The sequence below is a fragment of the Podarcis tiliguerta genome (assembly GCF_965153285.1).
Source record: "Podarcis tiliguerta genome assembly, chromosome: 14".
Taxonomy (NCBI): Eukaryota; Metazoa; Chordata; class Lepidosauria; order Squamata; family Lacertidae; genus Podarcis; species Podarcis tiliguerta.
Genome location: NC_139547.1, coordinates 39,658,507 through 39,675,473, shown reverse-complemented (window position 1 = coordinate 39,675,473; position 16,967 = coordinate 39,658,507). Strand labels below are relative to the sequence as shown.

Below are 16,967 nucleotides of genomic sequence, written 5' to 3'. Positions count from 1 at the left end.
TCTGTTCCAGCAATTTTCTGGGTTAAGCAGCTGCAAATATTTTTTCCCCTCTGGAATCAAATAACATGGAAATAAACTCCAACCATGCGCTATATTCCATTAGTTCTCCAGAAGTGGCTTTGATGTCATGTGGAAGTTCACATGCCACGCACAAATGGAGAAACTGAATAAACTGCCTTGTGAAGCAGTCCAAATCCAGCCTTCTGCTTACTCCATGAAATCCAGAACTAAAAATGCCCTTGTCCCCAGCCTCCACTTGAAGAACTCCTGCAAGTCCTTGCTTCCATCACCTAACTGAAGGAGTGCCAACCTTTATAGACCAGTGGGAAGATTTCAAATTTTGAGAGAGTCCTGTCGATGCCAGTCAGAAAGCAGCTGCGATGGGAGTGTGGCCTCCACTCAAAATTAGAGAGCAGCTTTCTCCATAATTGCATTTCCATATTAGAAAATGCTTAACCTGTGGAATTTGCCTGCCATGCAGCTGTTAAAGGCACAAAAATCAGGGCTTTTTTTCAGCCGGAACTCGACGAAACTCAGTCCTGGCACCTCTCAGGTGGGTGCCATTGCCATAATAAGAGAACAAGGGAGGTGTTCATGGTGAATTCTGGCACCTCTTTCTCTAGAAATATAGCACTGACAAGAACACGGTTTTTCCTCCAACACCAACCCATTGCCATCCTGTATCCGCTAACCTGGGAGGAAGCCCCATTAAACACAGAGACTCATTTATGAGCAGACATGTACACCATTGTACTATAAATTAACTGTACAGTACGGTGAATTCTTAATGAGTGTCTGGCTTTCAACTGCTGTCTAAGCCTCTCTGCAAAGTTTTCAAATTTGCCTTTTGGGGGGAATGGATTTCTCCATCCACCCTCACTTATCGCAAAGCAGCATTTGCAGGAAACAATGTCTAGGGGCTACCTGATCTCAGTCGAAGCCACCACAGGAAAGCTGCATCCTAAGTGTGAGGGGGGAAAGGAAGGGAAATCAGAAGGAGCAAAAGTGCACAAAAGAAGAGGGGGAAAGAGCAGATCTTTGGGACACCAGGGATTCCTATTGTCTGGCATCCAAACAACTCATTGGAAGTAGCTTTCCTTAACCGAATAATCTTTGTACTTTTTGGGGGGGGGGTGCGGGGAGGAGGAGAGGAACTACACATGCAGCTCATAACAGGACTGAACAAACTTAATACCAGCCACATGTAAAATTGGCACAGCCTGAATTGAGCCTGATCCATCCATCCCTAGCGGCACGTGCAGCCAAAAGGCTCATTCCCCTCTTGGCTTATTAAGCTGATTGTCCAGACACGGTCAGTAGGAGCGCCAACGATTTTGAGTGCTCCACGAGGCTCTATTGCTTGCAATACTCAGCGTTTGGCATTTAAAAGGGCGAGGGAGAGTCACAATCCATCTTCATAGCTTAGTCACCTAATTGGCTGCTGAGAGTTGGCTGTCTCCCTGCCTTTTCTTCTCCCTTTCTACTTTCCTGCTTATGAATTGTCCAAAAGGCCCTTTAAGTGAAATTGGATAGGCTGCAAAGTGTTGGTTTCATCTGTTTTTGCGCGTGCGTTTGTTTTGTTTGCAGTTTAATCAGTATGATCCAGATGCCCGTGCGAGGAAACCGGAGCTCGATTTTTAATTATCTCTACTTTGCCTGAGTTAGGAATTCCCGGTAGTGCTGTCTGCAAAAAAGATGCCAAAACCCGCATTGTTCTTTAATTAGCTGTTGTAATTGTTTCAGCCTAATCTCCGTGATTAGCAGCAGCATTAAATACAGCAGTAAGAATAGACCTGCTCTCTTTGTGCTGCCCTGGTAAGCACACGCCTTCTCCCTTCTGGTAAGGGACATCATATAAAATCAATTAGGATGCCAACCGGCCTTTGATTGGAAAAATGATTAAGACCAGCTACCATGAAGTGCAGATGGCTTTGTGGAGTTGCTTTATGGGCACCCCTCCACCACCGGGGTGGCTTTATAGCCTTGGGATTTGTGGGCTGGAACAAGAAGGAAGCATGCAGAGGTCTCTTGTGATATTTCCTTCCTCCATACAGGTTGGAGCAAAAGGCAGGGGAAGCCCACCACTGTCGAAGGCAGTCCACCTGGGAATGTGAGTAGTTGGAAACCACAAGAGGGGAGAGGGCTGTTGCATTCAGGTCCTGCTTGTGGGCTTCCCAAAGGCATCTGGTTGGCCAGAGTGAGAATGGGATGCTAGACTAGATGGGATAGTCACCTGACGCAACCTTAGGTTCTTAAGGTTGATGGGGAAGGGAGAGCTGGGTCACATCACTGGCCCAGCCTTTTGACTTCAGCACCACTGGAATAGGCAACTCCGTGTGATCTGGAGCCCTGATTACACAGAGGAGGGTGCACAAATACAATTCAGACCTTCACCAAAGGCATGGAGCTGGTGGATTGGATGGAGTGGTGGATACAGTCATTTGTAAAAGATGACACTAACTGAGGGACGCGGGTGGCGCTGTGGGTTAAAGCCTCAGCGCCTAGGGCTTGCCGATCGTAAGGTCAGCGGTTCGAATCCCCGCGGCGGGGTGCGCTCCCGTTGTTCGGTCCCAGCGCCTGCCAACCTAGCAGTTCGAAAGCACTCCCGGGTGCAAGTAGATAAATAGGGACCGCTTACTAGCGGGAAGGTAAACGGCGTTTCCGTGTGCGGCTCTGGCTCGCCAGAGCAGTGATGTCACGCTGGCCACGTGACCCGGAAGTGTCTTCGGACAGCGCTGGCCTCCGGCCTCTTTGAGTGAGATGGGCGCACAACCCTAGAGTCTGTCAAGACTGGCCAGTACGGGCAGGGGTACCTTTACCTTTAACCGATGGCTAAATATTGCACTGTACGTATGTAAAAATCTATCACACACCCCCATCTCCTTCTTAGTCCAATATCTGCAAGTGATGAAGCAGAAGCTTGCTTACAAGAGCTTCCATTATAATAAACCAATTAGCTAAAGCCCTCGTTGACCTGAAGCGTGTGTGTTGACCCCAGACCGCCCACACTGGTGCCATCTCATTGGAAGCTGCCAATATCCCCTTCTGAAGCTTAGGGCAGAGGTGGGTAGGCATTAGGCTTGCAGGATTCACCTTGCTACTTGCTAGAAACTGCAGATTAGGGATGGGTGGATCTGTCTATTTTCATTTCTCATTTTCCCAGACTTAATTTCAGTTCTGCACACTTCCACATCAGCTTGTGATTTTTTTTTTAAAAAAAAGTTCTTATGAAAATTCATCAATATTATCATAAGAATTTCTTCCAGAATATACAGTTGTATGCAATTTTGTCTAAAATACACATTTTAAAAAATTTTACGCAGCGATTTCCCCAAATGTAACATCAGGCCCTATATCTGCACTTTCTGGAAACAAGCGAAGACAGTTCACATTGTCTCCATATGCAGACAAAAATATATGGACAGTGGCATTAATGGAAAAGTTCACTAAACACCTGAAAGCCCTGAGGGGTAAACAAAATGCAGATGACTTTATAAAAACTTGGTATCCCTTCACTATTTTTCAATGGGCAATTCTGCAGTGCGGCATCTTCAACACACAGACCTGCAGCTCTGGAACAACATCTTCCATTAAAAACACCGCTCCGTTCCCGCGTCAGGGAGAGAGATGGAGGGATTACAGGGAAATGCTATTGTAACTTGTTACGTGTATCTTCTTAGCTGTATAATTTCAAAAAACCCGAAATAAAAATATTTATAGTAAAAAAGGACATTTTGTTCAAACAGGCTTTTATCAAGCTAGATAAATGGGACTTAGTCGAAAGGGTCTGCTTTGTATGGATTTAATATTATGTTAGATGTTGTTGTTGTTTAATCTCAAGACTTCATTATGAAGTTTAAACAGCCCTCCAGTAATAAAATGAAAAGGAAAAAGTATAAAACAACAACAAAAACAGAGTTCACAGCCCCAACTGCATCTTCTGCCAATTTCTGACGAGTGAAATACAGACTTCCTATGCAAACGTCTTGTCATTTTTCTATCAGTAGCTGCCCCTTTGACCATATCACAGGGAGTCCTAGGGTTTGTCTTTAAATATCTGGTTCCACAAAGTAATGTTTATTCTAATTCCTAGAAAAAAACCCTGACTTATAAAATTAAGAGTATCTCTGGATGCAGCTGAACCTATGGAGTTTGCCTCCATTTGTCGGCCATTTGTTACCTTTATGAAAGGTCTATTATGGAGATGGAAAGTCCCAATGAAATACGGCTTTATTTTTGTATTCATAGCATTTATTTTGTTCTTTTTCTGTATCGGGTCAGTTTTTGTTGTTAACATTCAATTCAGCATGTAGTCTCTTGAGAATGTACTTTATTTTATGAGGTAATGGCTGTTTTTGTGTTTTTTTAACCGCTTCTAATAATCTAATGTGTAAATTGCCTCATGACTGTTGCTTGGAAGGCAATTAAGAAAACGACAATAATAGTCGTGACAAGAGCTTAACCCCACAGTTCCTTGGGTGGAAACTGTGACTTCCACCCTCTCCAACGGCTGCAGAGAGGATGCCAGTTCTGAGGCTTTGCCTCCAACACAACAACTCCAAGCCACATGTCCTTGTGAGGCTGCGACACAAGCAACTTGCCAAAGGTCACATTAAAAAGTCGCCATTCGAAGCAGGATTTAGACGGCACCCTGGCTCGCAAGTCGAAATAAGATGATAATGCTCCCAGTTTAATATCATTCTGACAGTTTTAAAAGGTCAAACTGTGAAGAATGCTGTATGTGCTCAAACTCTTTGATTGGGATAAATGAATTTTTTTTATTAAAAAAAATATGTGGTGGGCGGCCGGCGGGGGGGAGAAGACTTCTGCCAGTCATCAGTTTGATGCCAAAAATAAAAGGTGGCGACCTCCATTTCTTCCAGCTCTCAAATGACACGTTTCTGGGTTTTCAAAGTCAAAAGAAAAAGGCAGCTTTGAAAGGTTACCATGAAGCCGATCTGGAGCTTACTGATAAAACTTAATTGATTTGTTGCCGCTTTATTATCAAGATTCGAGGTATCAGCTTTCTATAAAGTTATTTTCAGGTTGTACAGAAGTAGGGGCTATGTAACTTTGAAAGTTTACACGACCCACAGCTGTCCTATTAGGCTGCGTACAAACTATTCATTTGAAAAGCATGACTTCTGCCAAAGAATCCTGGGAACTGTGGTTAATCCCCCACAGAGCTATAACTCACAGTACCCTGAACAAACTACAATTCCCATGGTACTTTGGGGCAAGTCCTGCATGCAGCCTTCTTGAGCTTTGGCCATGGTTCAAATGTTTCCTTGGCTATAAAGATTTTGCGTGGGCAGGAGGAGTCTCCCCAACCCCAGGCAACCCCTGAGGGGAAGAATGACTCAAGACAATGTGCTATGGGATTAAAAATGGCCACAACTTTATTAAGTTTCAGATGTAGGGAGAACTTGGCTCAGGCATTGGGCGTTCATCTTTCCCAGTCCCCAGCCGGGGCTCTGGGAGACATCAGGGTTATCCAGAATGTGTGGGGATTGGGCTGGCTCTGGAGAACATATGTTCAAGCAGAGAGCCCGCCCCCCGTTTTGCCACCATCGCAGGGGAGAGCAATGACAACCTCTTGGCTTATGGCCAATGCCTCCCCTCAAGACCCCTTTAATAGGGAACCCTGGGATCACCGCTGCAAGGGGGGGGGTCACCGCTTTATCCCCCCCCCTTAGGAAGAGAGTCTAAAGGATTCCGCCCAAGGCCTGAAACCGCCAAAGTTGTGACGTTTTGCTACGGGAAAGGCAAAACCTGCCAATGCAGGAAAATTCCTTTCCGACCCTTCAACAGCGACCATGACGTAGCAGCGCCTGCGTACCTGTGGAGAAGAGACTAACCTAAACCATGGATGGGGAACTGTGGCCCTCCAGATGTTGCAGGACTATAACTTCTGTCATCCCTGACCGACACAGCCCACCTGTGAGTCAACTGTTGTTGGGGTCTGCCTATGGCGCAAACTGATTCTGGTAGACTCCACCACCTGACTACTGGCAGAGGATGCTGTGGCCCATCAGCCCCTGAACTGGATTTCTGATCAAAGATCCCTTAAGATCCCTACGCCAGTGTGGTGTAGTGGTTAAGAGCGGTAGTCACGTAATCTGGGTAACCGGGTTCGCTCTCCGCTCCTCCACATGCAGCTGCTGGGTGACCTTGGGCCAGTTACACTTCTCTCAGCCCCATTCACCTCACAGAGTGTTTGTTGTGGGGGAGGAAGGGAAAGGAGAATGTTAGCCGCTTTGAGACTCCTTAAAGGGAGTGAAAGGCGGGATATCAAATCCAAACTCTTCTTCTTCTTCTTCTTCTTCTTCTTAAGACAGTGTTCCCCAACCTTGGGCCTCCAGCTGTTTTTGGACTACAACTCCCATCATCCTTGACCACTGGTCTTGCTAGCGAGGGATGATGGGAGTTGTAGTCCAAAAACAGCTGGAGGCCCAAGGTTGGGGAACACTGCCTTAAGAGATCAGGAAGGGCACTCCTCCTCACTAATGGTGCAGCCTAATGCCTCTTCTGCCAATGGAACGTTGTGATGATTGCTATACCAGTGTGCACACTGATTGGCTCCTAAGTTCCTGCACAAGTTCTCAGTCTCACATGCAAATGCAAAGCATTTCTTGCCATATGGGAGGCTGAGAAGCTGGCTACTCTCCCCCTCCACTGCTGGGTGGCAAAGGCCAATCCCTGGGAACATGGAATTATAAACTGATTGATGTGGTTGACTTTACTGATTATTATACTGAGTAATATTTCAAAAAATAATTTCTTTTACCAGATATCAGTGTCTTGATATTTATGTCTACTGTCTTATTATTATGAACAGTTTCAGTTTATTCCATTGTTCTGTGTATACTGTGGTGTAATTGTTTCACAGGCTGATGTGTTCATTGCTGTTACACGTTTGTCAGTTTTGATGAAAATTGCCTTGAGCATAATAATAAAAATGGAAAGGGAGAATATTTATGAAACTGACGTTAATAAGACTTCTGGAAGCATCAACGAGTTGGGAGTTAATACTATATCATTGTAAGATTTTCCAGTAAATCCAATTTATTAGTCTAATAGTACAAACTGCATGGTTAACTGCTGCCTTTCAGTCATCCACCCACACCCCTTGCTGGCAACATATTCTAGATCAGCAATGGCCTGATAATCACTAACTCATCTGGAGAGTAGATAATGGAAGACCTAAAGGAAAACCATCAACTGATTTGATTTTTTCTTGCATTTACTCTGAAGAACATGGGAAGCTGCCATATACATACAAAGCCAGACCATTGGTCCATCTACCTCCGTACAGTCTATACCTGTGTTTCCCAAATTTGGGTCTCCAGATTTTTTTGGATTACAACTCCCATCATCCCTGGCTAGCAGGACCAGTGGCCAGGGATGATGGGAACTATAGTCCAAAACCGGCTGGATACCCAAGTTTGGGAAATCCTGGTCTACACTGATTGACAGTGGCTCTGCAGGGTTACAGACAGTTTTCCCCAGCCCTACCTGGAGTTGCTGGGACTGAACCAGGTACCTTCTGCATGCAAGGCGGATGCACCACCACTGTGCAACAGCCCCTTGCCCCAAACATAGCCAGCAGCAAACTAAAGCTGGTGGACAACTAGCAATGTCCCATGATGCTCTTATCCTGAAATTTCTGCTCACAAGTATTGGACATACGGATTATAAGAGGAGTTTGGAAATCAGATTTCTTTTTATCCACCCTTCCTTTGCTGTCCTTTAGCACAGGGGCAGCCCTTCAAGTGCTGTTGGACTATGACACCCATCATGGCATCACAGAATTGTACAGTTGGAAGGGACCCAAACTGTCATCTTTGTGCAATGCCCTGCAATGCAGCCACCACAGCTAAACAATCCCTGTCAGGTGGCCATCCAACCTCTGCTTAAAAACCTCCAAGGAAGGAGAGCCCACCACCTTCCAAGATAGTCTATTCCACTGTCAACAGCTCTTACAGTCAGAAAGCTCTTCCTGATGTTTAGTCAGAATCACCTTTCTTGTGATTTGAATCCAGTGGTTTGGGTTCTACACTCTGGAACAGCAGAAAACAAGCTTGCTCCATCTCCATGTGAAAGACCTTTAGGTATTTGAAGATGGCTATCATACCACCTCTCGGTCTCCTCTTATCCAGACTAAACATACCCAGCTCCCTCAATTGTTCCTGATAAGGTTTGGTTTCCAGACCCTTGATCATCTTGGTTGCCCTCATCTATACACATTCCAGCTTGTCAACATCCTTCTTAAACTGTGGTGCCCAGCACTGGACTCAGGACTCCAAGTGATACTATTACTTCCCTTGATCTGGTACACAACACTTCTGTTGATGCAGCCTAGAATACCATTAGCTTTTTTTCACTGTTGCATCACACTGTTGACTCATGTCAAGCACTAAGACCCCTAGGTCCTTTTCACCTGTACTCCTATCACGCCAAGTGTCCCCCATCCTATTTTTATGCATCGCAGCTGACCACTGCTGATGCTCCCTGGGGATCTTGGGAGTTGGAGTCCAACAATATCTAGAAGGCATCATGTTTACTATTCCTGGCTTAGTACCACCATTATTCCTCAAACTTCTGCAGCCAGAGGCAATAGGTCTTTACAACCTTTCAAGAATCAGTTGCATTCAGAGCATGAACAATAGCCCTGGCTGAAAAGCTGACGTGCCAGATTTGTGAGACCAAAGGGAATTCTAACCCCCATCTTTTCTATAATGTGTGGCAAACATTTTTGGATTATATGCATCAAGAACATTGTGTTTATAACCTCCTGAGATCTCATGGCAATATGCGGGGGGGACGGGGGGACGACAGACTGGAGTGAACTGTAAGAATTTGATACAATATTTTAAAGCAAAGTGGTTGATGTGTTGTGCAATATGGTGTTTTGTGTGTGATGTGGAAAATTGATAGATTTACATTAGATATTGCTACACGACCACAAACACACAAAAAATCAGCTGCATTGAACATTTCAAACCTGCTATGTGCTCTTCTTTTCAAAACATACACACATGGGAGTAAGTGCAATAGTTTAAATCAGAACCCAATGCAGAGTTTGCTTGACAGCCATGGGAGATTTCCTCCTCCGTACTTTCTGCTGCCAGCTTTGAACATGAGAAATATGGCTTCAGAAAAGAAGAAGAAAATGCAGCAAAAACCAAATCTTTTTGCCTCCGATGATCATCTCTCTTGATGCTCAAACTCTGGCCCTTTCACAACATGCAAAACACGATCATTTGAGTTTTGTCTCCCCGGTAAGCCCTCCTTGATCTCAGTTCCTGCTTTTGAACTGCTTTGACTCGGTCTCAGCACCGCAAGGTACAAAGACGGCGCACATGAAAAGCTGTTTCCCGGCCCCCGTAATAGATCTCAAATAAAAGAGACTAGCAAAACAGTTGGCTGAGAAGTCCCGGCTCTGAAACACACCCAGCAATTCCCCCATTTGCTCTTATCCATATGTAGAACCACACACTTAATCTCTATCTTAATTATTTAAGAACAGGTGCGCATGTGTGAGTGTGTAAGCACAGTTTCTTCTGCCTTCTGGAAATATTTATGTCCTCCTGGAAAAAAAAGGGGGGGACCACAGAGTCTTTGAAAGCCAGCTGGCATTCGCCTTGGCACTCACTTAGCAAGGAATTAATACGCATGAAGGCTGAACTACATTCGGGTCGGAGAAGGCAAATTAGAAGGGCAGATGCCAAAGACATTTTATACACGCTCTGTGGCTAAATGGAAAACCACAGGCCTCAGGCTTGGCAATTCCTGAATGCTAAAATGCTAAATGTCTACTGTAGTCAACTGTATGCATGCACACATACATGCGCACACTACCTAGCTGTGTTCAGGGAAGAACTGAGACCCATTTACCAATCTCGGTGAGATTGGGTGCCATTTTGGCTCCCTTTCCCCAAACCACCACCATTAGCAATCATGTGACCAACTGGATAACTGGCATTTTTTACAGTTGCCACATGACTTTTGTTCCACGCTTCCAAGGAATCCAAGCTACAGTGTGGCAGCAGGACTTACTCTCTGGAATTCCCTGCCCATTGATCTCACTACACGCATTTCCCCCCACATTTATTGGGCTGGAGAACAGCATTGGAAAATGCAAATAAGTTCCTATTTTGAAGGATGCTTGCATTGTACAGTTCCAGAAAGTGTGAATTATTAAGCAGGTTCACTGTTATATTCAAATTAAACTGAATTTGTCCCCCATTCCTAAGAGGCATGCTGCTCTTAACCCCCCCCCTTTTTTTGTTTCTAAAGTAGGTTTACACTGCCTTGAATCATGTTCTCAGGGTGGTTTAAAAAAATGAATAAAATGATTAACAACAACGCACACACTACACCCACTGATGACAAAATAAACTGAGGTCACAAAATCACAAAAGTAGCATCGGCAGAATCACTCGACAGAATGGAAATCACATCTAAAAAGCTTTGGATAGGTCTTTGCCCCGTAGTAGCGCTGGTTGTGTTTACTCAGTGATGAGGTAAAGTTGTGGTAGACACCACTCCCACCAGTACACTTTTTTAAAGCCATTCTATGCACAAGCTGCAACCATCCTCTTCCCTCTTCAACAGGCGGCTATGAAATAGCCACAGAAAACCACACAAGCCAAGTTCCTTTTAACAACCTCTAAAACCTACTGCCAATGGGCAAAAGGTGAAGCAGTTTAACAGCAGCTTCATTGTGGACTGTAGCTAGCACTCAGCTTCCAAGAGCTGCTGCTGTGACATCACAGCAGCTAAGCCAATGGCATAAAAAGAAGATCTGTCAATAAGAGTTAAAGGTTGTAGGCAACTCAGAGAAGATCTGCTGAAATTAAGTTTGTGAAGGCCACTAATTTCAATGGGTCTACTCTCAGTAGGACTAGCTTTGGATACCACCCTAAGAGATCAGGAGGCAAGGGCAGAAATACTTATTCTAGCTGCCAATGATATCAGACACACTTGAGGCAAACGGATTAAATCTGTGCCATCTCGCTGCATCCCTGTCACCAAGATAATTGTCACACCCCCCAATCAAAGAAATGAAGAAGGGAATTTAATGACACCATCACACAAAGGGCTGCAAATATATGACTCAGTCATTTATGGAAGCCTGATGAAATTGTTTTGTTGTTTATAGAGTTTGTATGGATGGTTTTATTGTTTCAGAGTTTGCTGAACTGATTTTATTATGCCTAGAGCTTGTCTGTCTGTCTTGTACTCTGTTCTCCCCACTTCAATGGCTTTATGGTGCAAAGTGGTCCAAAATTTTGTTTAATAAATAATAAATAAACTGAACTTGTCTCTCACTGAATATGTGAAACACTTCCCATTGTGGTGACCTTAAAAGCAACGTCTGACACGTGATGCATTTTTTTACACTGAAGGTGAAAATCTGAAAAGAGACGCCATTGTCTTCCTTCAAAACGTGCCATCTGTCTGGGAGGATGAGCAAAGAAATAAAGAGACGATACAGAAAGTGCGGTACAAATAGGTTGCTTCACCTCCAAGGTGGGAATGACATCCTTAGAACTGACAAAATGTACACTTTTCAACAAGGCACAGTCGAGATGTAATGACAGGCGACATCCTGGCTTTGCTGGCTTTCAAAGGAAGGGCATGCCAGAACATCCCAGAATTTGAATAAAGACTTTAAGAAGAGGACATGATAATAAAGAACTAACCTGGGTTTCCAAGCCTTTGTAAGGATTGAGAGGCTGATCCTGCAAGAAGAACACAGAAGAATAAATGGATTATTTCAAAGAGGCCAATTGCAAGTAGACATACCTATTATTATTATTATTATTATTATTATTATTATTATTATTATTAAATTAATATTCATAGTATTGGGGGGTTTTTTTAGTCCACAAACATTACATAAGCTATTACATTATTTTTCTGCTTTGTTTTTGACATTTCCCTTTCATTGAAATGCACTAAAATTTATTATCTAATTAACTGTGTAAGTTTCGGTTGCAGCAAATAGCAAGACAAAAAAAAGAAGAAGAAAAAAGATTTCATTGGAAGCCGAACTGTAGCAGAATAGAAACAGTGCTGATTGCCATGAATCCAGAACAGGATGGAAATTGCTGCCTCCTTACTTTCCTGAGGATAAGCTGGAGCTCCTTCGGTCCCAGAACTGGGATCAAGAGCAGCTTGCATCCCCTGTCCTCTGGCTCAAGAGGAGGCTGAAAATGTTCTGGTGGTCTCCTCACTGCATAGCATAAGGCCGTTTCCATTCAATGGCATGATGCGGAAGGGAAGCAAGTGCCTGCCCCACCCCTTAATGTCCTCAGACGTAATTTCCAGTAGGACTGAAATGTTCAGCTCCAAGTTTTTATCTCAGTCAATGTATGTCAGAAATAATCCAAGAGCAAAGGGTTGTATCCAATGCTAGTACAGTGGTACCTTGGGTTAAGTACTTAATTTGTTCCGGAGGTCTGTTCTTAACCTGAAACTGTTTTCTTAAACTGAAGCACCACTTTAGCTAATGGGGCCTCCTGCTGCCACGAGCCACCGGAGCACAATTTCTGTTCTCATCCTGAAGCAAAGTTCTTAACCTGAGGTACTATTTCTGGGTTAGCGGAGTCTGTAACCTGAAGCGTATGTAACCTGAAGCGTATGTAACCTGAGGTACCACTGTACTTCTTGGAGGTTGAAGTACTATTTCTGGGTTAGCGGAGTCTGTAACCTGAAGCATATGTAACCTGAAGTGTATGTAACCCGAGGTACCACTGTACTACTCTGCGTACTAGCCACTATGACCATGTTTTCCAGAACTCAAATTCTGGGAAGAAGATGGGAATTTAAGAACCCTGCCCCCTCCCCAAGCTCAATGAGATTTTTCTTTTTTTTAAGGAAAATAGTTGTGTGGTTTGTTTGTTTGTTTGTTTGTTTAGTACAAAAGAAACATGCACACTTCTGCAAAACATCTGTGCTTGATGGCTGCAGATATTCCTGCAGACTCGTTTTCTATCGCACCCCTGCTTAATTGGAAAGCTTAACGAAGTGAAACCAGGTCAATGATGCTCTCTCTTTCATCCATCACGCCTGTCGGAATTAGAAGGCTTCTGTTTACAGTTGGTTCCTGCTTGTCACTTCGTGGGGGGTGGGGGCTCACCCCCACTCCCTCCGAGATGAAGAATTCTAACCATCTTGGTTATTGCAGCTACCTGCAAATCTACTCCTGAAGAGCCGCCGGCAAAATAGCAACAGGTAACTGTCATGCTCCTCTTCCTCTTTACGAACCTGATGAGGCATGGCTTTATAGCTGCACGATTCCATGCTAAAAGAAACATTAATAATTCTGGGAAGCAACTTTCGTATTCATCTAGTGAGGACAGGAAGCTGATCTATCTGGGTCCTCGGTATTATCTATGCCTATTGGCAGCAATTTTCAGACAGGAGTCTCCCCCAGCTATACAGTGGTACCTCGGGTTAAGTACTTAATTCGTTCCGGAGGTCCGTTCTTAACCTGAAACTGTTCTTAACCTGAAGCACCACTTTAGCTAATGGGGCCTCCTGCTGCTGCTGCACCTCCGGAGCACAATTTCTGTTCTCATCCTGAAGCAAAGTTCTTAACCTGAAGCACTATTTCTCGGTTAGCGGAGTCTGAAACCTGAAGCGTATGTAACCCGAGGTACTTCTTGGAGGTTGAACATGGGACATTCTGCATACAAAACCTGTGTTCTACCACTGAGCTGTGTCCTGTCCTCCAATGATCAGTGGCTGCATTCGGTACTCAGGAAGTTGCATCATACCAAGTGAGACCACTGGGCCATCTAAATTGACTGTCAGCTCTGCCATGACAAGGGTTGGACTGCAAGCCCCCAGCAGCCCAGCTCTTTATGATTCTTTGATTGAAGCGTCTTGCTTAGCAAAGCTACAGGGATGCAGTGACAAAGCTGAACAGGGACATCTGCACTGCCAGGTAAGACCCAGAAGGTTAAACCAGCTCAATGGCAGAACATCTGCTTTGCATGTAGAAGGTCCCAGGTTCAGTCTCTGGCATCTCCAGGTAGGGCTGGAAGAGAACCTTGTCTGAAATCCTATTAAGTCCTTGCCAGTCAAGCTACATGGAACTGAGCTAAACAGGTCTGACTCAGTCTGAGGGAGCTTCTGAGGCCCTCTTCTAAGGTCACTTTCCTGGAAGAGGGCATTGAAAGAGTTTTAAGAAGAAGCCATATCAGTAGAGAGAAGGGTGGTCCTCGAGACAAGCTGGGTGGAAGGAGAAGGAGAGCACTGAGCATCTTACAAGCACTTCCATGCAGTGCTCTGAGAAGGCAAGAGGGTCCCCATCTCCAAGACTGCTGGTTGAACGCCAGTTGAAGTCCCAACATAAATACGACACTGGCCCTTACATGTTACAAGAAAAGCTTCTTCAAAGAAATCACTCACATTTGGGCTACTGCCATTACCAGGACTAGTGTTGGAGCTGGCACTGCTGGCTACCTGCAGAGGGCCCATTATTGCCCCAGGATGTCCTGCTACTCAACTCCTCCATCATCTCTTAGCATGTTCCTCTCTCCAGACAAATGTGAAGAGCAGGAGTGGGGAACCTCAGGCTCTCAAAACTCCCCTCAGGCCACACCTCCTCTCCCCAAACCACTTCCCTCACAAGTCCTCCTTCACACCCTCCTTGAGTGTTTTTGCCTGGCTGGAATATTAATGTTGCTCTCTCTGGCTGGTGGTATGGACTTGGACCAGATGGAAGGGGGGCAATAAAATGGGTAGTGAGGAGGAAATGAGCCCACTCAGGTAGGGGCTTCCAGTTTGGGCATCTTGCCCAAGGGTCCCCCAAACCTGGGTCCTGGCAATGGGCATTATGACTACTGGCCAACCATTCCATTGTCTGGCAGATGGGTGGTTAAGCTGTCCAGAATGACTTTGTTCAGGCCCTGTTAACAGCTAAGGAAGGCAACATGAAAGGAAGAGGGGGGGCAAGCTCCAGGTGCACCCAAACTGTATTCCAAAGAGACAGAAAACAATTATATACTTAGTTCCTGGCACCAAACTCGTCTGTCAAAAGGAGGAATAATTAAACTATTCACTGCACTGGGTATCACCGTTACATTATTATGATAAAGTTGTCAGAAACTATTCATCGCTAATTTGATTTTGAACTCGGAGCCAAGGAAGACTTATGCTATAAGCTACGCGGAACTCTGCATGGCTTCCAAAAGCAATCAAAAGCTCAACTCATGAAACAGAATTGCTGCTACTTTCTCAACACAGCCTGTCAATTAGAAAATTCTGGGCCCCTCTGATTGCTTGACGTTTCTTACCCAGTTTGGGAGCCTTCTTATGGACCTATAAATGGACTTTGACTAGGTTACCTGAAGAGCTGCCTGCATACATGGACAGCAGCTTGGGCCCCAATGCCCTCGAAGGGCCCATGGGTGGCCCCTGCCCTGGACCCTTAAAAAAGGATAATGGGAGTTGTAGTTCAACAACAGCTGGAGGGCCAAAGGTTCCTCACACCTGCTGCAGAGGTTTTTCCAGTAACATTTCCGGTTAGAAACTGATAACCTTCGCATCAAACACCAGCCCTGGACCACAGAGCTTAAGAGAATAGACCACAACAGCTTCTATTCTACAATTAAGGGTGCTAGCCAATTAACAAAAGTGAAGATTTATACACACACACACACACACACACACCAAACAGAATTTAAGCTGCTAAGAAGGAGGGAGAAAGAAAAGTCAAACATCATGGTGCCTGTAGACCATATTGTGTGGTCTCGCTCCCCAGGGTTCCACCATTACGACCTTGGCATGCAATAATGTTTCTTAAGTGTTAGCTTAACATGCTGTGAGATAATGGAATTCTAGGAGAGAGCAATGAAAATAGGTGGAAGCAAAGCTTGGGTTTGCTGCCAGAAAGTTTTGATGTCCCGGGGAGCCTTGGAGCCTGTCCAAAACAGAACAGAGATTCAGAACTGCTGACTGAACAGAAGATATATGTGTGTGTGTGTGTGTGTGTGCATGCACCCTCGTGCATGTGCAAATACACAGAATAACTGAAAAGATTAAACTGAAACAAAAGCAAAACACACACACCTCATATTTGAGACTCAGGTTCAAATCTCCATTCAGCCACGAAGTTCTTGGGCTGACCTTGGACCAGTTACTATACCACACTTGGCAAAAACAGTCAGTGGTAGGGCGGGATGAGTTCTTGAAGACTGAAAAAAGAGCCCATGTGAAGTTGTCACCTGATATCATGGTGATGTCATGTGGGCAATGCTGCCCACCTAAGAAAAATGGCTGGTGGAGGGTGGGGCAAATCTTCACCAGGTTGAATAATGTTCCCCACCCCTGTTATACCTGCCTGGGGTCTCAGGCAGAGGTCTTTCTAGAACCTGCCACCTAATTCTTTCAACTGGAGATGCCATGGATTGAGCCTGGAATCTTCTGCATCTGCTCTACCACTGAGCTTTGGGGGACTTTTTAATCACATAAAAGGTGAGTAAGAGAGGACACGATAAGAGTGTATGAAGATGGTAAGTGTGTGGATAAATGATAAAGAGTGTGGATAAAGTGGGCTGAGAAATATTCTTCTCTCACACACACAGAACTAGAACTTAAGGCCATCCAACAAAGATGAACAACAAGAATAACTACTTCACACAGCCCACAGTTGAACTGAATGGAACCCAACTCCAACAAGATGGAGTGACAGCCACCAATCTGGATAGCTTTAAAGGGGGACCAGGCAAATTCATGGGGGGACAAGGCTATGTTCTCCTTCCACTGTTGCTGAGAATCACAAGGGGGTAGAGTGCTGCTATGCTCAGGTGCTGTTTATGGACTTTTCCTAGGCATCTAGTTCATCATGGGGGGAACAAGATGCTGGACTAGATAGGCCTTTGGCCTGATCCAGGAGAAGGGGTCTTCTTGTGTTATAAGCACAAGACTTGCAACGAGTCCCTGGGAAGACC

General features: G+C 44.8%; 1 protein-coding gene across 1 annotated transcript in view; it reads right to left on the bottom strand.

The window, feature by feature from the left end:
• The window catches only part of XYLT1 (xylosyltransferase 1), a 162,614-nt gene that overhangs the window by 94,842 nt on the left and 50,805 nt on the right, over positions 1-16,967 (bottom strand). The window contains exon 2 of the mRNA XM_083413406.1: positions 11,709-11,747. Coding sequence (XP_083269532.1) covers positions 11,709-11,747 — 39 coding nt within the window. The remainder of the gene's footprint in view (positions 1-11,708; positions 11,748-16,967) is intronic.